This window comes from Varanus komodoensis, unplaced genomic scaffold (genome assembly GCF_004798865.1).
Source record: "Varanus komodoensis strain SLA01 unplaced genomic scaffold, ASM479886v1 scaffold3, whole genome shotgun sequence".
Taxonomy (NCBI): domain Eukaryota; kingdom Metazoa; phylum Chordata; class Lepidosauria; order Squamata; family Varanidae; genus Varanus; species Varanus komodoensis.
In genome coordinates, this window is record NW_025335761.1 from 48,128,125 (window position 1) to 48,152,486 (window position 24,362).

Genomic DNA, 24,362 nt, shown 5'->3' on the forward strand with positions numbered 1-24,362 from the left:
ATACCACAGTTCTTTCACCTGCACGAGACACCCATGCAATGATACCGTTATAATTAATAGAAATGATATCATTATAAAGCTCAACCAAGAGCGGAATTCCTCTGAGTGTGTACAGAGGGTCAGTGGGTGTCTGGGTGAGTGCAACGGCGTGCATGATGCTTCCATCCACAACAATTGCAAGGTTCGGTCATGATAAACCTAGATAGCCTTAAATGGCCACCTTCTGAGTGGGCAATCAGGGCTGTTTTGTTTCATCTTGCTGACATCCTGTTGCAGATTAAATTAGGCCACTGCATTTATTACTCAGACAAGGATCTAGACTGGGCTGGGGTGGGTGGTGCCTTTGGCTGGAGCTAGCTGGGAGGGCTCCTGGGAGTGCATGCTGCACATCTATCAGCAGGACAGAAAGACAGCCTGATCTTCACGGAGAATCAGGCTATTCATGGCCACTGGTGCTCATAGCTAAATGCTTCCTCCAGTGTCAGAGGTAGCATGACCATACTTAGCAGTTGCTGGGGAATATGGGTAGGAGGGTGCCACAGGCAACTGGCTGGTCATCTGTGAACAGACTGCTGGGCCTTCAGTCTGATCCAGTGTGGCCCTTCTGGGGTTCTTATGAGTGCTGACTGCAAGGGCTGGGGCACGGAAGAGAAATCAGAAGTGAGGGCGAGCTAAGAAGCGAGAGCCAATTTTATTTTCAATGGATGGCAATGGTTCATTTTGTTGATAGGTCTAGTTGGTTAAAAACTGGCTTTGATGCCAAGGGGACTCCAAAAAACTTGTATTGCCTTCCTCAGCCTGTTACAGTCCACATATTCAGAACTGCTGCTCCCATCAGTCCTTGCCAGTGTGGCTTGTGTCAGGGATGATGGGATATGTAGTCCAAAGACTACATCTAGGGTGCAGTAGGTTGGGGAAGGCCGATTTACCATCTTTGCATCCTGGTTTTAGGCCTCTTGGCCATGCTACTGTAGAATTGTACTCCTTTGCGCTGCATGGTGGGAGGAAGCAACAATCCTATCAGGCTATCCTAGTATTATTCATGATAAGGGTAGGACATTCTGATGTCTATTTAGGATGTCCATTTAAGTGCCCCAGGGGCTGCAGAAAGGTGAATGGGCTCTCTAAATTGCCCCTTTCTGGTCTGCAATGGGTGGATAAACCAGCTCTGCCTCTTGAAATTACTGTCCCGCTGCTTCCCACCTGTAGCACAACTTCCTGGATGTTGGAGACGCGCAACATTTTACTTGTGGGATAAAAAATCCACCCTGAATGTAGATGACATGAAGGAAAGGAAAGTGGCAGGCAGACTGGCTGCAGTTCAACAAGTAGCAGGGAAATTGCCCCCTTTTATAAAGATCTCCAACAAAGCAGAGATTTTTCTGGCACTTTGTCAGAAAGGTAAGTTATGTGGTCAGTTGGATGGTCACATAATTGTATTGTACAGGAAACCCACTGCCTTCAGTGCTCAGCTCTGGAGCGCTCGCATGGCAGCCTTGTATGACAATGCCAGTGGCGTCTCTGCAGTTGATGACTTCTTTCCTGGTCCAGGAAAAAACTATTCTGCTTGTTAAAGAGAGATCAGGAATTGTTTTCATCAGACCAAGCCGATGTTGCTTTCCATTAGGATCAAAGCTGTTTTGTTCTCTTATTTTTTAACCTACTTTGAAGGCTCTTCTATTTTTCTTGGAGGTTTCTGAATTGCCTGCTGCAAAGTAGTGAATGGTGTCATCTTCCAGCCTAGCAGCTTTTAATAACCTGATTGCAGAATATACAGAGCTGCCTTTTTAGTGAATAAAGTCAGTGGTACATCTAGAGTAGAGTAGTAGAAGAGTTGGAAGGGGCCTATAATACCATCGAGTCCCAGCCCTGCTCTGCTCCCACATTGGTCACCCACCCATCCAACTGCAGGCCTGCAACTTTTCAGCTTAGCAAAGATGACTCAATATGCTAACTCGTAGTTAGCTAAGTAGATAAGCAATAGGGCTCAGCAGAGGTACACAGGAGACAGATCGCTAAGCGTTTCTGATTCTGTCCCCAGAAGCCCCAGTAGGTATGCCAATAGCCAGGAGAGCCAGTGTGGTGTAGTGGTTAAGAGCACAGGACTGAGGCAATCTGGGTTCTAGTCCCAGCTCAGCCATGGAGCCAACTGGATGCCTTTGGGCCAGTCACAGACTCTCAGCCCGACCTACCTCCCAGTGGTTGTTGTGTGTATAAAACGGAGAGCAAGAGGAAGAGAAGGATGTAAGCCTTTTTGAATATTTTGTAAGGAAAAAGTGGGCTATAAATCTAATAGATCTCCACATTTATTGTTATTGATAGATTTATTTTCTGGCCATGTCTGGTCTGTATCAACTTGGCAACAGCCTCTGTGGTCTTCTACCTGCTTTACATATCAAGAGAATCAAACAAAATGAGCACCAATGCAGCATCCAATTAAAAATTGTGTGTGTGTGTGTGCGTATTTAAAATGTTTAAAAGTAACATTTAAAACAATGTAGTGGTTAAAATTAAATATAAAAAATAGCATAATTACAGAGAGAGAGAGAGGTTTTAAAATGTGAACTGTTTCAGTATAAAACACCAACTTAAGTCACAAATTGGATTATGGTACTGTCTCTTCAAAACAGAGCCAGGACGAATCAGAAGAAAGGCCAAAATTCAACATGGATTAACAATCAGTACCTGTTTTCCAATGGACAATCAAGGTGCATTAATATACATCATAGCTTGCTTCGTTTCATCATTGACAATGATGTAATGCTTCAGATGATCAATGAATATTAAGAGATTGCTTAAGACTAACCCCAGTTTAGCAATTCATCAGACTGCATAACTGAGTTTAAACTTAACTCTGCTTAGTAAAAGCAGATGATTGACCCCTTTTTTCCAAGTTCAAGTAGTAGGGCAAATTACACTAAGTGAAAGGGGAAGTTGGGAAAGGGAGGAGGAGAAAGTTCCTGGGAAGAGCCGGAATGATGTTAAACTGGAGTGGGCAGGCACAGGAGAGGGCAGCTTCTATCCCTCCAAATGTTTTGGCCTACAACTCCCATTATCTCCCACCACTGGCTATGCTAAGCAGGGCAGATGGGAGTTGTAAGTCAAACTATCTGGAAGGCAACAACTTTCTGATCCCCGGTTTAGCATTACATCTGGATCAGCCTTCTTCTTTTCCACTGTGACATATAGGATATGGACCTCCTTGCTGTGGGAGAGTCATTTATCTTCCATTTTACTATTGTTTTGTCTCTTTTCTGCCAAGTCTTTAGTTTGCCTGCTGCAAAAGCTTTGTCCTTGCTTTAGTCTTCACTAATTATATTTTTAGTTTTATATTTTTAAATTGCTGTATGTTTTGCTGTGGTGATTAGCTTGCATTTTAGTTTCAGTTATTGTTGCCCATTACCTAATTTTGATAGCCCTCCCTACACAATCAATTCAGACTTCTTGCAAGAACAATCTTTCCTTCTCCTGGCATTGTGTTTGGTGGAGGAGGAGGGGGGGTGGCAGAGTGGGAGAGATCTCATTTGCACTATTTCCATGGGCTGCTTTGGGATTGTGAGTGGTTTGTTAACGTGCCAACAATTCACAATTCACACTTCAACAATTCACAATTCACCAAATGGCAGCTGGTGTATATCACAAAGCCTTGAGGAGATGAGAGACAACAGCAAGAATTCCTCTGCAGGAAGCTAAGGAGGTTTTGCAGGCTGAATGGGAAACATCTCTGGACTAGAGGAGGAGGAGGATTCTTATTATTACATTACAGGCTACAGGCTCTTTTGAGAAGATGATAATACTTCCAGTTCATTGTTAATATTTGTAAATGATGGGGGAGAAGAGAGATTCTTCTTAGATGAGGGCATTGTGGTCGCAAGTATTGTGACACTGATTAGCTCCAAACACCACACCAGACCCATAAAGGTGAGATGGCACAGAAAGATGGCTAGTCACTGCCTGCTCTTTGAATCTTCCAGCGAAATTTTCAGAGACTGGGCTGGAATTTCAGCCTGTGCTGGTGACTGAGAGGAAAATCGTGAGGCAAAGAAGCTGAAACGTGAAAGCACAGAATGCTAAGATTTCTCTCCCTATCTATCTCATTCTCTCTCTCATACACACAGCATCATAACAGTGTCAACCAAATCCATCCAATTTCTGTTTCTGTGCTGGCTTGAATGAATGAACTCAATAGCATGGGGGACTGATTCCACACCATTGTGTGAAAAGGTATTTCCTGTCAGTAAATAACCAGGAGGTGACATCTATTTAAGTCTCATTATCTCAGAATATATGCTCACATTCTCACTGGAATCTCAACATCCTTTGATGCACAATACATCTCAGTAGCGATACTGAGCCTTGTTTCCTTGCTGCATCAAGAGAATGAGGGGAAGCCATGGAAACAAGACTGAGTTCCACTGAGGACTATAATCGACTGATGGGCTGTGTACTTCTGAGCTAAAACCATCTTAGCAGAAGTGCTGGGTAAAAGTCTTGCCTGATCCCTTGTGGAGCTGCTGCCATTCAGAGTAGAAAGCATTGGGAGAAATAGACCATTGTCTATTAGAATTATCAGAATAATTGTTTATAAATTTGTCCCTGTACATATAAATCAATGTATGCCATTTCTGTGCAAGCCACTCTCCTCTGTTTTGCTGATCCATCAGTGGCCACCCTACCAAAGTATTATCTCCCTTCTCCTCCTTCCATCTTGGAAATGAAATATTTTCACATGAGGAAGTTGACTAAACACCCCTTTCATAGTTAAAAAACACCCAGGGCATAGTCTTTCTAAACATCAAATATGCACAAACACAACCTTCAGGTGTCTTGCTTAGCTTCAAGATACAGATCCGCTGTTATATTTCCTTTTCTATATTGGGGGTCCAGAGATTCAAAGCAAGCATGACAGACTGCGCATAATAAACTGCTGCCAAGAAATGTTGAACGGAATAACTATCAACACATAATTGTGTACTGACCTTTGCTTTCTCTCCAACAGCTTTCAGTGATGTTTTGGTGGTAAATGGGACTCCCATATGGCGAGGCAATGCTCCAGGAAAATGACAGAAAAAGACTAGCTGTTGGATAGGGAGCAGACTTGTTCTAGCAGGGTTTATCTATGCATTACAACATACAGACACCCACAGCCTTGGTGCATTCTGTTTTTTAGACATACAGCCAAAATCCAACAATAAAAGAACTTCAGAGGGAGCCTTCATTATTGCGTGAAATTATTGTGCTGCAACTGATCTGTAAGGGCCTCTCGGTGTGACGGCTTTACCCTGCTATGAGGCTGCCGCTTCTGTTAACACTGTGGGAAGAAAAATGCATCCTTTGCACAGCTCCCCCTGCAACCTGGACTTTGTATTTCTATGCCTTTCTATACCTTCGGTTAACCAAGCAGGAGAGCACACCACGGAACAGCTGTGGCATAGTGGATTTGTGATTTTGCATAAATATTTGTTCCATTTTGTTGCAATTTGGATTTTGTCACTCTACCCCCCACCCCACCCCACCTCCGCCTTGCAAATATGGGTGGAAAACATGGCAGAGACCCTGGAGGATGGCAATGTCATAAAAAGGCCAGGCAGGCATCCATGGGTGAAGGATCATCAGTACACAATAAATGCTCTGTGTGGAGAAATTGGATGCTCTTAGTTAGGCCTCAATCCCAAGACGGGGTTTAATTTGTCTTTGCAAAGCTAGGAAGATGCTCTTACTATTTCCAGTTGCTGCTGTTGCAGATGGTCCTCATTTTATCTTGTAGAGGATCAGAAAGCAGCGCCTCTCCAGATATTGTTGGGCTACAGCTCCCATGGTCCCTGCCTATTGGCCATACTGGTTGAGGGTGATGGGCATTGGAATCCAGCAAATCTAGCACACTGTAGTTTTCCTGCAGCCACTTTGAGTTATGCACAGATATGTCACAGACTGTACCTTTTTTCCTCTGCACATTCTAAGAGTATGGGGAAATGGACCACATATTCTGACCTTGCACCTAACTTCAGTGCCCCCATAGGGCCCCATGCTCATCCTTCCCACACTGGGAGGAAGGTCTGAAGATCAGACTGAGACCCATACAGTCTGGGTTTCAGTCCCCACTCAGTCATGAAATTCACTGGGTGACTATTATTATTATTATTATTATTATTATTATTATTATTATTACATTTCTATGCCGCACCTTGCCGAAGCCTCGGGGTGGCTTACAACACAATAAAATACATTGAAATACAATAGAACATAATAAATTACCATTAAATACAAAAATACAAAAAATACACTGAGTTACAAACATAATGTAAAATTAAAATTATCAGTATAAAATAAGTAAATAAATAATATAGGAGGAGAAAAGAGAAGGAAGAAGAAGTTGCCCTGGCCAGATCATATGTTTTAACAATTAAAATGATGTTTAAATAAAAAGGTCTTTACCTGGCGCCGAAAAACCAGTAACGACGGTGCCAGGCGGACCTCTTTGGGGAGTGAATTCCATAGGTTGGGCGCCACCTCAGAGAAAGCCCTCCTCCGAGTACTTACTCTCCTAATTTCTTTCATGGAGGGTTCCCAGTTAGAGACTTTCATCCTAAGCTACCTCACAGGGTTGTTGTGAAGATAAATTGGCGAGGACTAGCCTACAGAGCCTTTCACAGCTCAGGACCACGGGTTGGCCTCTTTCCATCTATCCCTGCCTGTGCCCTGAGATTGCCATTCAAGGCCCTGCTCCAAGCACTCACATGCATTGAGGCCTGGTGGCAGACTACTCATGAGCAAGCCTTTTCTTCAGTGGCTCCCAAATTATAGATTGCCTACATTGTTGACATTTTGGTTCCTGGCGACAACCTTTAATCTGAGGCTCACAACTGTTGCTTGCATTATTTTTAATATGCCAAATACCATTGTTTTTAGCTTGATCTCTTTCCAGAGTTAAATTAGTTGCTGCAGGTGATGAAATACTAGTCAATATGTTTTAGTTTTTTTAATCTGTTTGTGTGCATGAGAGAGAGAGATACAAGCAAGCGAGCAAGAGACATTATTTTTAATTTATTGCATTTTGTACACTGTCCAATCAGTGAAGTTCTCTGGATGGTTCCAAATTACTCCAGGTATTATTTACTTGAGAGCTTCTGTGAAAAGATGACTCAAACCAAATAATAAGAATCAGAGTAATATAAGCAAGTACAACCACCTAAATGAAATTACGAGTAGTTAAGGGTGGGCAGCTTTGGGCTCACACAACTCTCAGCAACAAGCACAGTTGGCCCTGCTGACTAAGGCTGATGGGAACTGCAGTCCCACATCTTGATGGCTGCAAGTCACCTACCCCTGATTTGGCTGAACATGCACAAGCCCCTCCCAATGGCAGCAGATAATGGGGAATGGTCACTGCTAAAATGCAAGTGCCAATGACTTACGGATCACATGAAAAAGTGATTAAGATTCAAATAAATGCTAAGGTCCCCATGACTTCTCTCAGTACAGCTTTAGGCACTGAAAACTGACCAGTGCATGTGTCCTTCTCAATAGCCTGGATGCATGCAACTTACCTCGGGTGTGCCTTGAACCCACCCTCTTCCATAGTCTCCATATTCAGCGGACTCTACGGCAGGGGTCCTCAAACTTTTTCAACAGGGGGCCAGTTCATTGTCCCTCAGACTGTTGGAGGGCCGGTCTATAGTTTGAAAAAAAAATGAATGAATTCCTATGCACACTGCACATTAAAAAATTAATTAAAATTAAAATTTAAAAAACAAAATTAATTTTAAAATGTTTGCCTGCTTGGAGAAGGCTGCAGCGAAGGCACGGGAGCCCAGCGGTTTTCTCTGAGTAAGCCGCTCTGCCTCAGCCTGTCCACCCTGGGCTCAGCAAGGCAGTGGCTTTCTCGCGAGGAGAAGGCCGCGCAGCTGGCCGCCCCATGGCTTGGCGAGGCAGCTTGCTCATGCAGAGAAGGCCTCATGGCTGGCGGCCCCAGGGCTCGAAGAGGCAGCAGCTGGCCATCCTCAGGCTCGCATAATTAAAAATAGATTTTAAAAGTTATATTTCACTTACTTTCAATCTTTTTTAGTTTCTTTGTCTTTGCCTTCACTGTCTTCGTTTCTTTCTCTTCCGCCTGACTCTGTTCTGTTTCCTGCTCTGTATTCCCTCTCTGTATATGTGTGCAATGGGGGGTAGCCGGAGTATGCGCAGCTGAGCTATTGCAATTTGTGCATGCGCTGGCTCTCTCTGCTCAGTTTCTGAGAATGCCTGCGCCAGCTCAGAGGTTTTGGACTTGCTTGGAGATCATCTCCAAGCAAGTCTAAGACCTCTGAGGCAGGCCAGATAAATGGGCATGGCAGGCCGAATTTGGCCCATGGGCTGTAGTTTGAGAACCCATGCTCTATGGGAAGCACAGTCTTTATTTCTAAGCCTTTGCCTCCAGTTACCAAACTGACACCCAGCCAGCCTAGAGATTCTTGCTCAGGGCAAAGACTTATTAATTGATTAATGTTTATGCTGCCTAATAGCCAAGGCTCTCTTGGTGGTTAATAAAAGTTAAAAACACATCAACAAGAAAGCAGGGGAGAACCTTAAGTCTCCCTTCCCCATTTCCAGGCTTTACATCAACAAAAAGTCCAGTCTCCTTTGCTCGAAGTACTGCCCTAATGGAAGCACTCCTTGGAGCAAGGCTTGGCTCTCCCTGCAGGAGAGGCTTCCCCAGCCTGCTGCCCTTGAGGCTGCTTCCACACAAGGTATTAAGTCCCAGTTTGGACTTACCTGCATTCCTTCTGGCTCTTTCTGCTGGGTACTTTCAGGCTCCTTGCCAAAGAAAGTCAGGGCAGGGGGCGGCAGGAGGGATCCTCTTCCCCTCCTGTCATGGCCTCAGCCTTTCCCTTTCTTCTTCCTGCCACATCCCATTAATAGTCTGCTCTTGATGAAATCCAGCTGCTCTGCCAAAGCTTCATTCTCCCCCAGCTGGGCTAGCCTACCCTTTCAGGCTGGCCTCCAGGTTATCTTTATCCTTAGACCTCACTCTTTGCGTGTTCACAGGCAGAGCATGAGGATTTATTCATCTCTTTATTTAAAAATTTTGTATCCCGCCCTTTACAGTGTCTCAGGCTGACTTGGTCTTGAGTCCTGGTGACTTGTTCTGGTAGGAAAGCAAGTGCAACATACCTAGACTTCACAACATTCACAGTAGGGGTAAAGTTATGGACATTATTATATGGACTTGGTTTTATCAATGTGACTTTGTGGGTATCCCTACTAACAAATGGCAGGTTGTGTTTGACTCAGCTCCCTCCATTGTTTATTATGCACTCACTAAGTGACAGTGTTTTTTCACACATCCATCCATGTGTGAGCACTGAACGCACAATGGAGTGGACCCTAAGTGTACACAGATGTACACTTGAGTCATCCTCCCACCCTTGCCAACTGTGTTATTCATAAATGGGTCAACATTCTGCTTCCCTTTAAACCCACAGCAATAATGAACATATGAATGTTCCACTATGTGATGCAACAAGAAAGGTTACAGGGGTGCATTCGGGGATAGGAAAAACATTATAGTTAGGTGAACGGGGCCATGAGGCAGAGTAAGGCAGCTGTCATAAAAGGCAAGTGCTGAGGCTTAAGGAATGTCTGGGGTGCCTCTTAAGCTACCTGTCTGCCCTTGGGAGACCTGCTGCCCTCAGTGCTGAAATAGGATTCAATTGCTCACAGTGCTGGATGAATTATAGAATACTAGAACAGAGCTGGAAGGGGCCATGAAGGCCATCGAGTCCAACCCTCTGCTGTTGCAGGACACCACATTACACCATCCTATAACATGATACCTTCTTGTCCTTTGCTTCAGGCAGAAAATGTATTGGGTCAGCCTCAAGAATAGATAATTCTTTAAGAAAAATGATTTAGGGTGGTTAAAACCAAAAGGGATTGTGAGGAGCTTCAAAAGGATTTCTCCAAAATGGAAGAACAGGCATCAAAATGGCAAATGCAGTACACTTGGAAGCACATGTGAGTAAAGCAATGAATATTAGGGGAAACAATCATAACCAAGTCTAAGCGGATGGGATCTGAGCTAGAAGCCAGAGTGAGTGATGAACTGCACAGAAAGCTTCAACTGTTGAGCAGAATAGAAATAAAATAGCTTGTGGTTAACATCGTGATAAAAACATTGGCCCAGTCTGTGGTTGCTGTGAAAAAGACAAGACTCCGTGATAAGCAAGATTACAAAATGAAATGAAAATAAACCTGCCCTTATGCAAATCTGTGGTGTGACCACACTAAGAGTACTGTATCCAGTTCTGGTCACAGCACGTAAAAAAGATATCGTAGATCTGGAAAAATTGCAAAAAAGAGCAACTGGAATGATCCAAGGGCCAGGGCAGCTTCCTGTGAGCAAGGCTGCGACATCTTTGGCTTTGAAAAAAGGTGGCTAAGGGGAGACATAATAGAGTGAGTAGAAGGTGGAAAAGGAGACAGTTTTCTCCCTCTTATAATGGTCAACTCCAATGGGGTCATCTCATGTTGCTAATTGCGGGGAGATTCAGGCCAGCTAAGAGGAAGCACTTCTTCACAGAGTTTATGGAAGTTTGTTTCTCCAAGATGTAGTGAGCACCACCAATCTGGATAGCATTAAAACAGAGCTGAGCACATTCATGGAAGATCAGGCCATCAATAGCCACTAGTCCTGTTGGTTATATTCTGCTTACGGTATCGGGGGCATTATGCCTACACACACTTGAGTGCATCAGGTTTGTTACTGTGACAACACAGCACAGCACTAGTATCCTTCGTCTGATCCAGCATGGCTCTTATGTTCCCCCTGGGCCCCACTGCATCTGTTAGATCTTCCCGATCAGTATTTATGTCTTACCAGACTTGCTACCACAAGCATCCACTAACTGACCAGAAGCTTGGAAGAGCAGGGTGGTTGTTGTTTTCTTTTATCGATGATCTTCACCCTACGGCACTTACATGATGTAATGGCAGGAACACAGCACTTGACTTTGTGGACTCTTTTGTGTAGGCTGTTGTAAACAGCCCTAACCTTGTACTTCAGCTAGAGTTGAGCAAATGCAGAGTGATGTAAGATTGGGAGCCATTTTCTGTTATCCTGTTAGTTTTCTTCTTTAAAAACACATTTCTTCCAGATTATGATCAGCAATGATAATATAAACACAAATGTTAGTGAAAAGAAGCTGAATAAAGATATATTAAATGGCAGAAAATATTTGATGTTGGGGAAGGATGTGGGCAGACAGAAGAAGGATGGTTATGTCTTTTTAACAAAGATGTGTTCCCTCAAAAGCACTTTTCATTCAGAAATTTCACAGAAGTAGACATACAACGTAATTCTCCCATGACATTGTTCTCTTCTGTTACCTGCATAAAATACCTAAATTTCAGTCTTTTGCTCTGTATCATTTTATTTCTGTGGCGAGAGGAGGAACTGGATGTGAGACATAAAATATACCCAAAACAACTGATTTTTCTACAGGGGAGTTTTTATGTTCCCTCAAACCAAGCAATGGTCTGCTGTGTTGAAATATTTCCAGTCTTTTCCCCACCCAAAAAATAAAAAAACTGGTCTAAGGATACAGGCCTAAGTATGACGAGGTGTCAGTAGGTTGACACAAAACATGAGATTTCACTGGGGAACATTTACCTCTTAGGGACTGGGAAAAACATCCCATGTGACCAAAAATGTAATAATGTATTACCAACATTTTTGCCTTGACAGATACTTTTCTAATATTTCTAGCATGGTGAGTTTAAAATATACTACGTATGACACCCATGGTTGTGGGACATTTCACCACAAATATACTGGGAAATGGCTTGGGGTGGTAAAATGGCCCCAGAACACATTTGTCTGTGTTTTTTTGCCCAAATTCTTGCAAGCTCTGTCTTTCTGGAATAAGCTTTGGTTTTTTTCTGGCCCCAGTATTGTTTGCCTCAATCGGTCTTATTTTTCCAAACAACCATACTTCATTTTACACTAATGTATTGCACTGTGTTGTGAAGACCATTTAATGTAGGCATCTAATACATCTTACATTCTCCTTGTCTTTGCAGTTTTCACAGATGCACCACAGGGAAGACTAAAAGGGATCGAAGCACTTTTTCTGCCTAAACATGAATGGAACTGCATCCTAGCCAGTCTAGACTCACAATATGGCGTGCCAGCATGGTGTGGTGGTTAGAGTGTTAGGCTGGAGACTGGGGGATTCCTGGTTCTAATCCCTGCTTAGCCATGGAGCCCTCTGGGTGACTTCTGGCCAGTTACTCACTCTCAGCCTAACCTACCTCACAGGGTGGTTGTTGCGGCCATAAGATAGAGAGCAGGAGGAGAAGAGGGATATAAGCTCCTTTTTTAAAGGAAAACGGTGAGATATAAATCTAATATAAATAAATATGTGAGCCACTTTGGGTCCCTCAGCAGGAGAAAAAAGCAGACTTATAAATGCAATGTACCAGTAATAGGAGAACGCTTAGAGCTTTTGAAGGGTGCTAGCTTACCAAAGCTTCTTTCATTTTCTGGAACAACATGCCACCCCTCCCAAAAAAAAATCCATAGGGCTGTGCACTCTTCACTGAAAATCAGTTGCTGCTGTGTTATGTCTTGGTGTGTGTGTGTGTTTTGTAAATCTAGTTTAATAAGATAATTTGGCTGGGGGCAGTTTATCTCTTTCATAAAAGTCGAGTTTCTTTCACTCTTTGGATGTAACATTTCACAAAGCAGAGGTGCTGTAGATGCATCTGGAATTTACAGCTTTTGGCTGTTCTTCCTTGTTAGTTCAGACACTGGGCATGTATTAGGATTCTTCTGAGTTTTGAAATAAGGGATTTATGGTCATCCATGCCTTTATCTGTGGTGTTTGCTATCAGCATTTGCATTACTTTGGCATTCACTTGGTACCATGCACTCTCTTTCCTCTATTGCTAAAAACTGAGGTTTTAAAACTAAATGTTAGCAATTTGAGGAAAGAAAATTTCATATGGGGGACAAAATTGTCATTTGTGGAGGCACTGCTTCAGCTTGCCTCGCAGAAAGGACATCCCTGGTTTGAGTTGGGATATTGCCCACCCTTAAAGTTATGGACTACAAGTTTCAGAATCCCATATCTCTGACCACGCTGCCTGGAGCTCATAGTCCAAAACATGTGGGGGGAGGGGGGCAGCCGGTACCCAATCCCTTACACACACCATTCACACAAACTCACACAGAAGATTTATGGTGTCAGAAAACCCCTCACTGCTCATGCCTGGAAGCAACCTATGGTGTAAGTTGGTCTCCAATGCAGTAAGAGGGTCTCCAACCCTAACCCTGTGGGACCTCCAGTGGCACCTAAAAAACTCTCCATTTCCTGCATCAGTGAACCAGACAAATGAAATCCTTGAAAAACATTTTGGCACCAGACATTTCTTCCTGTTCCTGAAGCTGCTGAAGATAAACTATTCACCAAGCAAGCAGAGAAGCAAAGGGTTGCTTTCTTGCTTTGCTCAGTCTTTTGCTCTCTCTCCCCACTCCCAGCCTTGGCATTTCTCTCGCTGCTCCAGTTCTTTTCCTTGCTATTTCTTCTCCTCCTTGCCTGTCCTTGGCCTTCTTGTTTGTTTATTTTGCTGGCATTTAGCCTTGTCCTTTCTCTTTGCCTGTTTCCCCTTCAAGCTCACTTTTTCTTTCCTCCCACCCATCTCTTCAGTTCACTGTTGACTAGCCAGGCCTTCATAGCAGGCATGATGTGCCTACCCACGGGAGGTATTTGTGGTGATGCCCACAGCAGTTTCTCAAATTGCAAGATACACCCATGGCTCCGAGAAGGTTGAGGATCCCAACTGTAACGTGAGAAGGATTTGGAAGAGGTCATTGTTTGTTTATTTATTTATTTAGGGGACTTCTATGCCGCCCCATTTGCTGAAGCCTCGGGGTGGCTCACAACCATAAATTGTTGTCATTGTCATCATCATCCTCCATCATCATATTACATTTCTATACTGCTCATAGCTGAAGCTCTCTGGGCAGTTCATAACATTTAAGTCACCCATCCAGAATTCAACCAGGCCTGATCTTGCTTAGCTTCTAAGATTAGGCAGGATCAAGCACTTCCGGCTATACAGAAGGTTGCAAGGATTCCCAGCAATGCACAGAGCATCAGCTTATACCAGTCACTTAATATCCATACAGCAAATATGAGCATTACTGCATTAGGGCCAAACTTTATGATCTAAAAGATTGTTTTCTGTGTTTGGTATGCATCTGGTTGTCAGGGTAAAAATCTCTAAAGAAATCATTCTGGCTTTCACGCTTCTGAAGCATGTTATATTTGTGTGTGAAGGCTCTGCATGCTTACATGATGGATGCTGCATTCCATGGAAATGTAACAGTAGTTTTGATTTCCTTTTCCATTGTTTTATTCCTAAAAATAGGCTTCCTGCACTACCATATAAAATGCATTATAGCTTTAATTCCTGAGCCATTTTCCTGTACAAGCACAGTCCTCAACAAAACATCCCAGTACAGGGCAGGGTGTTCCTCTGGAGAGGATGCCAGACAGACATCCCTTCTGTTTGTTTGCCCCATTTTCTGTCCTGTTCCCAACAGTCTCTCAGAATTCCACACCCAATGAGGGTGCTCATTCCCTGTTTCCCTTCCGCCTTAGGATTCCTGGCTCCAGAGATGTTTCACACTTTTGCAAATACAGTGGTGCCTTGGCTCACGAGCTTAATCTGTTCCATGACACTGGTTGTGACCCAAATAAGGGTCAATGTAAATAAGGTTAATCTGTTCTGTAACTATTTTTTTTTTAATCACAAAAATTTGAAGCGGTCGTGCTGGGGTGGGAAGAAGGGTTCAATCGCGGGCACGTAGGTTTCCCATCCCCCCCCCCCCCCCCCCGCATGCCTGGGATCATCACCTGATGCGGAGTTCATGACCTGAGGCAAAATTTTTCAGAAATTTCTGTTCGCAACTCAATTTGGTTGTGAACTGAGGGGCTCGTGAGCCGAGGTACCACTGTATTTGGGTTCTGATGTAGCTGAACCTGCAGAACTGAATCTGAGAGTAGTATACATGATTCAAGCATATCCCATTGCTTCAGTTCAGCAGTATTGGGTTAGCCTGCTGAGGACCGCATTACATCCTGTGCTGGATTCCTTGTTAATTATGTTATGCAAATCTTCCAGTAAATTGCACACCTTGCTGAAAGACCTATGATCAATCCTCTAACTTTGGGGTGGTGGTTGTTTTTACAAAATGAAGCTGCAGAGGCTAACAGTAATTTGTTTGGAAAAGAGGTAGAAACATGTAACCCCATCCTCTCCACCCCCCCCCATGCACACCGCTATTTTCACAGACACGAGAGATGCTGAATGAATTCACTTGACACATTAAGCTGCCTGGGTTTATATGCTTAGGTGGCTTAACATGCTGTCCAAACCTGCCACAGCTTATTTGCAATGGTTTATAAGCTCAGTTGCTGGGTTTATAAGCCACTCTGAGAAGCCACAGCTTGCAGGAATGTTTATAAGCCTCCCCTGGGTCCAGGCAAACCTTTGCCTGGACCCAGATAATACTTTAAGCCTGGGGTGACAAAACCCCTATACAAGCACTCAGTGAGAATGACAAGAAAGGCTTGCCACTCTGGCCGAGGTGCTCAGGCATATGGCAGCCACCCCAAGGTCCCCACCTGAGGGCAGTTTTCAGAGGCTCCCCGTGATGCCACCACCTGCACAGGACAAATCATGTTCTGCTAAGCATCTTCTAGGGAAGGATGAGCCAAACACTCCCACCTGCAGCCTTGGCCAAGCAGCCTTTGGCAAGCGAGACAGGTGGCAAGCTGCCTTCTGCTGGGCTAGAGGAGGCCCCCGTGGGGTGGGAGGGCCTGTTTGGCCTCTTCCAGAGGGGCTGAAGAGCAGGCAGTTCATCCCCCACCTCCATTGGGGCTGTAGCCCACCCAGGCAGAGAAGCAAGTCCCCTTGGCCAAGCTCTGTAGCAGCGTGGGACCACGAGGTGGCCGAGCAGAATGCAGCTTAACTCACACTGCTGACAACCCTAGTAGTGGCCAGGTGTATCCCTGCCTGACTTTGCAAGCCGGTGGCAGGAGGGGGGGGGAGCGATTTCCTCTTCCCTGCCACACTCACCAGCCTGAAACAGCAGGCAGGAATTGTGGGGGAAATGAGGTGGATTCGGCAGGTGGTGGGGACAAGCTCCTCTTCTCCCACCCTCACTTGCTCTTTTGGCCAGCAGTGGCAACAGCCCTCCCCATGGCTCGTAAGGTCCACTTGGCACTGGGGTGGAAGCAGTCAGTGAACCCTATTCCCCACTCCTCCTGCCTTGGGAGGGATGATGGGGTGGGAGTGGGAAGGGGCTGGCTCAGAACCCCCTCCCTTTTTTGTGGGACACAGTAACATCCCTAAGGATTGTACGGAGGTCTATAGCTGGGGCAGCTGAAATTGTTCCAGTTCAGCAACACGCAGGTTGCTTTGTGTCCTGCTTCTGAGAACCCAGAGGCACCTGGCTAACAGTTCTCAGAAACAGAGTCTTAGCCTAACAGACCGCAGTGTAGTTCAGCAGAGCAGTTCTTCTACACAGCTGCCTTTCAGCTTGAGACTTGCTCTGGGTTTCCCCCTTGCAAATGCCCAAACACCAGTTCATGCAAAAGTAATATTTCCGGCACCTGCGTCAAAGCGGCTCTTAGCAGTGGGAATGTATGCCATAAATTTATCCTGTGTTTGATGTGGAGTTAGGCGGTACACTGACCATTTACATTCCTGAGTATATTGTTTACTTAATGGAGGGATCCTGTGTGATTTGTAACTAGGCAGGAGAAGAACTTTCATGTTGCATAAAAGGACTGCTGTCACGATGGCAATTCTCTCTTCTGCGCAACAGGAAGGGACTGCTTAGCAACCCTGCCCAGTTCCACACTAACCCACTACCTGTCTTTACCTTAATCCTGTCCTTCCCCACCTCGCATGCAATAGTAGAGACAGAAATGAAGCCCACTGTGTTACGAATGCATTAAGACACTCCTTTGCAATGTCTAGTCATTGGTTGCCATTACTAGAGCTACTGGTTGGCTGCCCCGTCACCAGCTGCCGTTGTCTCATAGGGTGGTTGTGTGTGACTCTTCCAAAAAGAGGAGCAGATTGGCCTATGATTGGCATATGCTGATTTGCATGTATAAATGCAACTTTAGAAATAAGTATTATCAAGGTCAAGATCTCTTCTTGCTAATGCCAGAGTGTAGGATACAGAATGATCAGTTTAAGCTGTGACAACCCAGGTTCAGGCTGGACATCAGGAAAAGCTTCCTCACTGTCAGAGAAATACGAAGTGGCACCAGCTGCCTAGAGAGGTGGTGGGCTCTCCCACCCTAAACAGATTCCAAAAGATCTTGGACAGCCATCTGAATGGGATGGTGTGAATTGGTGTCCTGCAACAGCAGGGGGTTGGACCTGATGCCCTTCATGGCCCCTTCCAACTCTTCTAGTCTATGATTCTATGATTTAAATAGAAATCTGGTACCTCCATAAAGGAACCCAGAGCCTTGAACTTAGAAGAGCTGAGCAGGGCTGCCATGGATAGGGCATTTAGGAGGGCTTTCATTCATGGCATCACCTAAGCCAGAGATGAATGGACAGCACAGAACAGCTCTCATCAGAGTGTGGAAGACAGCAGCCAAGTGAGCAACCTGCCTGCCTGTTCTGTTTACCGTTAAGTTGATAACTGCAGGTGGGCAAGAGGTTTCCTTGGTGCTGTACTGAAAGTTTCTGCCACATATTTCAACTCTTGTCTTTGAGTTGGCAGGAAAATAAATTGCTTGGAAATTTAGAAGTGGAAAAAATCGGATAAATGTTCCTGGGTTGGGTTTGCATTTCCTGCGCTTACCTTACTCAGGTGGAGGTTGAGGAGTGTGCATCACTGCCCCACTGTCATTGTACAATCCTGATTCTGGTAGTCTGTCTCCCCTTCAGTTTTCCACAGTTCAGTTAAAACCCAGGGGAAGGCTTGGGGAGATCCTTCTTCCTGCAGGTTCTTTTCTGGAAGATAAGGATTGGGCAAAATGCAATGTAAAACACTCTGAGAGTGGGATAGACGGACACAAACATTTTTCATGGGAGAAGAAGCCTTTTAGGAAGTTTTAGGAAAGGTGTTTGCCTCAGCACTAGCTCCGCCTCTTCCCTGGAGCTGGACATGAAATGGGCAAGGGCAGAGGCAGGAAAGGCAGAAAAAGAAGAGAGCTAGAGACAGGGACAGGAGATAAACAGAGGGGTGAGGGGTTATGGTGGGGAGAGGAATAGCAAGACAAAGCAGTGGGGATGGGGAGTGTGAGGGAGCAACAGGGAAAGGTCAGGATGGGGCTTTTCAGCCTACCCAGCAAAACCTGATCTGCAGCCTAGTTCAGGAACAGGAAGGAAATTCTGATGTCCTGAAATCTTTTAACTAAAGAATTTAGTTTTGAGAGATCAAAGAATGTGGTTAGTGGATGCCACTGGAGGTCCTCATGCGTTTCATGGTGCTCATAAGTGCTGCACTGAAGAACCATGTTGTAAAAATCTTGAGTAAGAACGCTGCCTTAGAAAGCATTTAACTCCTTTAAAAAGGGAAAGATTTAATGGGAGTTCTCAATCTATCCTTTCTTCCATCCATCTGTTCTCTATCCTTCCAATGATGTCATGTTAGTCTTTTAGCTGTCCAAAGGATGTGGAGAATCCATTTAAGTTGGCCCTGCTTCAAATTCCAGGGGGTGGGTAGATAGTTCAAAAGAATACCCATATCTGTAAATATTAAAAAACTTTCCATCATAATGTTTATCTACACTATCTCCTCTCAAAAGAAAGCAGCCATTGGACATTCCAAATGCATGAATAAGAAAAGCATTCGATGTACTGCACCTCCAGTAATTGGCCAATTTGGATCCGGTGCTTTGGTTCACCAATACGGATATTTATAAACATGGATTGTGGGTCAGTATAGCTGTCCAACCTAAATTAGTACTCCCAGTAACAAAGAAAGCTCAGTAAAAGCAATAGGACTGAACCTGGATTCTAACAAATGTTTCAGTTCCACATGTTGCCATTCAGCCATAGCTGGCAAATCGTATTTAGCATGCAAAACAGCGAAGGCAGGAAGTTATCACTGGGACCTACAAACTGATCCAAAGTAAAAATCTGCCTGCGCATCCAAGTCTGCCAGACAAACATTTCCTTGCCTATCATTTATTGGCAGGATTTCCAATTAATAGATTTCCTCATATGGTTAAATCAAACTACAGTTGATCTGAAAGATTGTTCCAGACCACTCTTTTCACTGTAGCTATAGGAGGCACCCTATGCAATGCAATCCATTTGGGAAGATGATCCAAACACGAAGAGTCACAAACTGACCAGGGAGAAAAGCCTAATCTGAGTGGGAAGGAACAACATTTAGTAAAACACATCAAATATACCCAATAATATAAAGAGAGATCAGTGAAGTCAAATCCATTATCTCTAATGGAAAGTTTGAGTCATTTTCTAGGATATTCATGGAGTGGAACTCAGTAAGATTTATGAAGCAAAGCATTAAGTGTCTGAAATACTTGCCTGATATCAATAGAGGAAAACCATGTAAAACATATGCAATTTGAGGAATTCCATTCATTTAAGCCTCTATTTCTGCATGTCTCTGGCTTCTATTAGGAGAAACAAAATGCAGAGTTAGATACTGTTCATCTCTCCTGAACTGTGTGATTTAGGATTTGCCACTCTGTTTTAAGCTGTTTTGAGCAAAACCTGTTCCTATGGAAGCCACATGGTTTCATTCAGTCTGGGACTTTTAGGCAATTCAAGGTTTTCAAGTAGAATTCAGGGCAGGTCTGACCTAACTGGTTATTTTAAAAGGATGAGGAAGCCCTACCTGTCCTTGGCTTTCTTCAATCCATATGAAGAAAGGAGCACACAAATAAATGTGTAAATAAATTACAACTGTTGTTTCTAGACTATAATAGGAGGCAGAAACTCCATTTCCCATAAGGCTGACTTGCTGGGACTCTTCCCTTTCGCAGCAGCCCTGCCTTCTGAGGTAGGTGGGTTTAAAAAGCAAACTGAAGTTTGCATTGTCCCAGATGGCAATTTTATCCCCCAACAAGAATTACAGTTATACCAAGGAAAAAGGATATACCAAGATCTGACCCAACAGAGTGGGAAACAACCAACAAACATGGAAAAGTGAATGGGGTATTTTAAATCAAAGAATTCAGCTTGGTGTATGTTATCTTGTAGAAAGAGTTCCAGAATTAGAATCACGCGAGGCTGCTAAGAATGGGAAAACATGTGTGCACATTTCCTGTGGACTGTGTCAAGAATATATAGAGGACACAAAGAAACACTCCAAGAATGGTACTTTCCCAGTTACATGATGAAGAAGGTAGATTAAAAAGATTTATGTTTCACCTTAGCTGAAAAGTTCATGGAGTAATAAAAGTTCAGCAGACAGTGGTGCTGCACTTGGAGAAAGGCCGTGATAAACATCCCTCACCAAAGACTCAAAATGCAGAAAATTCAAACTATATCTGTAGTTATGCCCTTTGTGAGTCTACCTTTCCATTTTATGGCCATTCAGATCCTTGGCCACTCTTGCTGCCAAGCACTTAGTGGGACTTATGTTGAATTACCCCCTTGGTGCCCCCCTTGGGTATCTCAGGGGCACCCCAGTGGGATGACTTGCCTACCGCTTCCAGCTGCAATGATGGGCTGGGTTTGACTCACTGTGTCTTTTTGTCTTTTCACCCCTTTTCCCTAGAAATCGCAAAATCCAGCTTCACAGCTGGGTTTTTTTAGCTTCCATCTTGAAATCCACTGACAGTCTGTTCCAAGGGCTCAAGTGCACCTTAGAGGGACTTTCTGTAGTTGGCAGGCATTTTTGTATGTTTTTGCCCAGAGTGTGTGCGCAACATGTGTTAACTTAGCCACCCTTGTGAACTGTGCTGGATTGCCCTTGCACAAATACAGGAATTGGGACCCATGGTTGGCCAATGTCAGAGGGGTTGCCTGCCTGCTACCGTAGTATCAACTCTGCCCAGTATCAGTGCTGGACACTGACTGAAGGATGGTCCAGGGAGGGCATTTTTCCCTTTGATTTGTCTTGAGAGCTGTCAAAAGGCAAGTCGTCAAGGAAAAGCACAAAGGTCCCAAAGAGTGAACTGTGTAGGAAAGTAGAAAAGTGCATCCCACTCCCTTTTCTGAGGAAACTGAGTTTTGACAGCTAGTTGTCAAAGATTCTGCTGCAGGGAGGTTTCATGTGGACATAGAGTTGTATGTATCCCAGTCACCAAAATCCCATTGCTTTGACAGCTAACTTGTGGCACAGGTGCTGACCTTGAGAAAGCTTGGCAAAAGCAATGAGGGGTTTTTGCCACAGTTGCCAAAAAGCTCACTCACTGGTTCCTGGGACACCCAATAGGGTGAGTCCCTTGAATTCAGGAGACATGATAACCCATCATGAGTGCAACAAGCTCTACCTTTGTATTTATTTATACAGGCTTATGTATACCACCCTCCATAGACAGTTTGACTCTCAGAACAGTCGAGTCATGTGCTGTCAAGCTGGTTTGTTGAGGTCTGGATGGGGATTTAAACCCCATGGCAACCTATGATGAGTTCTTGTGTTGAATGCTGACCCTGTCAGTGGATGGGACAGCAACTAGTACAATAACACAAAGAATTGACACAGTGCGAAACTTAGCTTTGAATGGGATTGGTAAACCCTATTATGATCTTTGGCCTGCTGATGTCCATTTTTTTCCCAAGCAGTGACTGGAAACAACCTCAGTCTGTTCCAGAGATTTATGTTCAGTGGGATTATGAAATAAACAAAAAATATGTCAGACTTCTGGACATTTTAGTCAAATTTTAAATTCCAAGAGTCTTTAAATTACAATCCCTTATTATTAAAACACATGTTTTGTGACATTTATTTAAATGTGTTTATTTGAAGTGAAGCTTAACAATGCCCTTTCACATGATCTTAAAATGTTCTTTTGAGTTCACTCCTCCTAGTGAAAATTCTTTTTAAAAAGCCCTGGTTGCTAAGTTATCAAAATGGTGGCAGGAATTAGCTGTTCTGACATCCCATGCATACAAGCCTTTCTGTCCCTTGAGAATTTTATTTTCTCTTTGCTTTGTTAATCTTTCTTCAAGTGGAGCTTAACTGCACATTTTCCCCCAGGGTGGGGAATCTCAGGCCAGGATTCCAGCCTAGCCCTTGAGAGATTCCAGGGGCTACAACCCTTTTCCCTCAACCACAGACCATTTGGTGTTTTCCTGGTTTCTGTACAGCTTTTATTCCCACAGTAAAAGGATGAAATGCTTCTTGTTAAGGCTTCACACTGGCAGAAAGAGCTTTAAGCTAAAATTTGCTGGTTTCCTTTGCATTTGTGACTCTGTCTTTTTTCTTGTTAGCCCTATCTGCCACTGGACTAGAATCCTCAAGAGCACCTCCAAAATTAAGCCCAGCACTTGCACCCAAAGAGGTCCTTCCCCTGTTGTACCCTATGCAGCTTTTGCTGGACAGTAGTCTAAATTTCCTGTTTATTTTTCAGCACAGAAGCAACTGCTACCATCATGGCCGAAAACGTTACCACCATTTCCAGTGTCACAGCCACCGGGAAATCTGAGATGATTCTGTTCACTCAGCAAAGTGCAACTGCCTACAATTCCTCCTGTCCTTGGCCAGAGGAATGGAATTGGCTGCTGCAAATCCAGCCCATATTCCTTTGGCTCCTTGCTGTTGTTGGAATAGTAGAAAACATGTTCGTCCTCAGCATTCTGTGCCTCCATAAGAGCCGCTGCACAGTGGCGGAGGTCTACTTGGCGAACTTAGCAATGGGTGACCTCCTGTTACTCTCCGGTTTGCCTTTCTGGGCTCTCTATATAGACAATAATTTTAATTGGCCCTTTGGGCTCACCTTTTGCAAAGTCATCAATACGATCCTTTATATGAACCTGTACACTAGCATTTACTTCTTGGTCATGGTGAGCATTGATCGCTACCTGGCCTTGGTGAAAACCATGTCTCTGGGACGTTTGCGCCGACCTTGGTGTGCCAAATTGAACTGCCTGATCATCTGGATCTCTGCATTGCTCCTATGTACTCCTGTCCTGATGTTCAGGTCATTAGCGTATATGGCAGATTCTAACACTACAGTCTGCATCTTGGATTACCCATCCCTTGATGTGTGGATAATTCTCACAAACACTTTGCTGAATACCGTGGGCTTTCTGATGCCTCTCTGTGTCATTACCTTCTGTACCATTCAGATCATCCAAGCTTTACGAAACAGCGACATTCAAAAGATCAAAACCTTTCAGAGGGAGAAAAGAGCCACCATCCTGATTTTTGTTGTCCTTCTTCTATTTATTGTCTGCTGGCTTCCTTTCCAGCTCACCACATTCTTGGCAACATTGCATCAAATCAAGGTTTTTTCTGGTTGCCCTGCTGAACAAGCCATCGATGTGGCTTCCCAGATAGCCACCTATTGCAGCTTCAGCAACAGTTGCCTCAACCCAATAGTGTACGTCATTGTTGGTAAACATTTCCGAAGAAAATCTAAGGAAGTCTACTCAAATATGTTTCTTCGGAGACGTAGCAAATCACCATCTGTCCAAATGGGGACTACCATGGAAACTCTCCGAATGTCCTTTTCAGTAGAACAACAAAGGAAAAAGTCTGCTGTTAATGTGCTATGATATAATCATTGTCTTGGTCCTGTAGGAAAGACAAAACCTTCATATGTAGCAGGGAGTTTTAGATGGTGCCCCCATTTTCGAGAATGCAGCCTCATTCATTACCAACGGCACTTTGGAAATGATGACATTAGTTGCAACATTTGCATAGACCAAAGGTGGGGAGAAGAATGGGATTGACTGGTAGCTTTCTGAATGGTAATCCCCTAAAATTGGATTGCTGAAAGAAAGGCTTGGAGAAGACCAGGAGTGGAGCTTTTTGTGAATGGAATTGTGAGCTTCATTCTAGCATTGATTCCCAGTTCCTGGTCTGAGCATATGCTCAGAAGACCACTCTTTCTTCATTACTAGAGTATGTCCACCCAACTGAACCACAGTATTCCCCCTGGCTCAAGTTCTTGGATCTCAGGGTCATAATTAAAAAATGAAGTACTCAAGATAAGCCATGCTGGATCACAAGGGGGCCATCCAGTCCTGCCATTCAAATGATTAGCTTAACCTCTACATGTAGCCTCAGCATATCTTTAGCACAACACCCACATATGAGGATGTTTCTTTCCCAGAGTTGTTCATTCCGAGAGGGTTTGCGTATGTGCTTAAACATTATGTGCAGATGGTGAATGGAACAAATGTAGGGCAAGGAGTGTGGA

At 44.1% G+C, this 24,362-nt stretch overlaps 1 protein-coding gene across 1 annotated transcript; it reads left to right on the top strand.

Annotated features, from left to right (window-relative positions):
* Positions 1 to 2,640: 2,640 nt before the first annotated feature.
* Positions 2,641 to 23,715, top strand: BDKRB2 (bradykinin receptor B2). Its single transcript, XM_044435848.1, has 2 exons — positions 2,641 to 2,708; positions 22,574 to 23,715. Exons 1-2 carry the CDS (start codon positions 2,696 to 2,698, stop codon positions 23,713 to 23,715), a joined length of 1,155 nt encoding a protein of 384 aa, XP_044291783.1. The 5' UTR covers positions 2,641 to 2,695.
* The last annotated feature ends 647 nt before the right edge of the window (positions 23,716 to 24,362 follow it).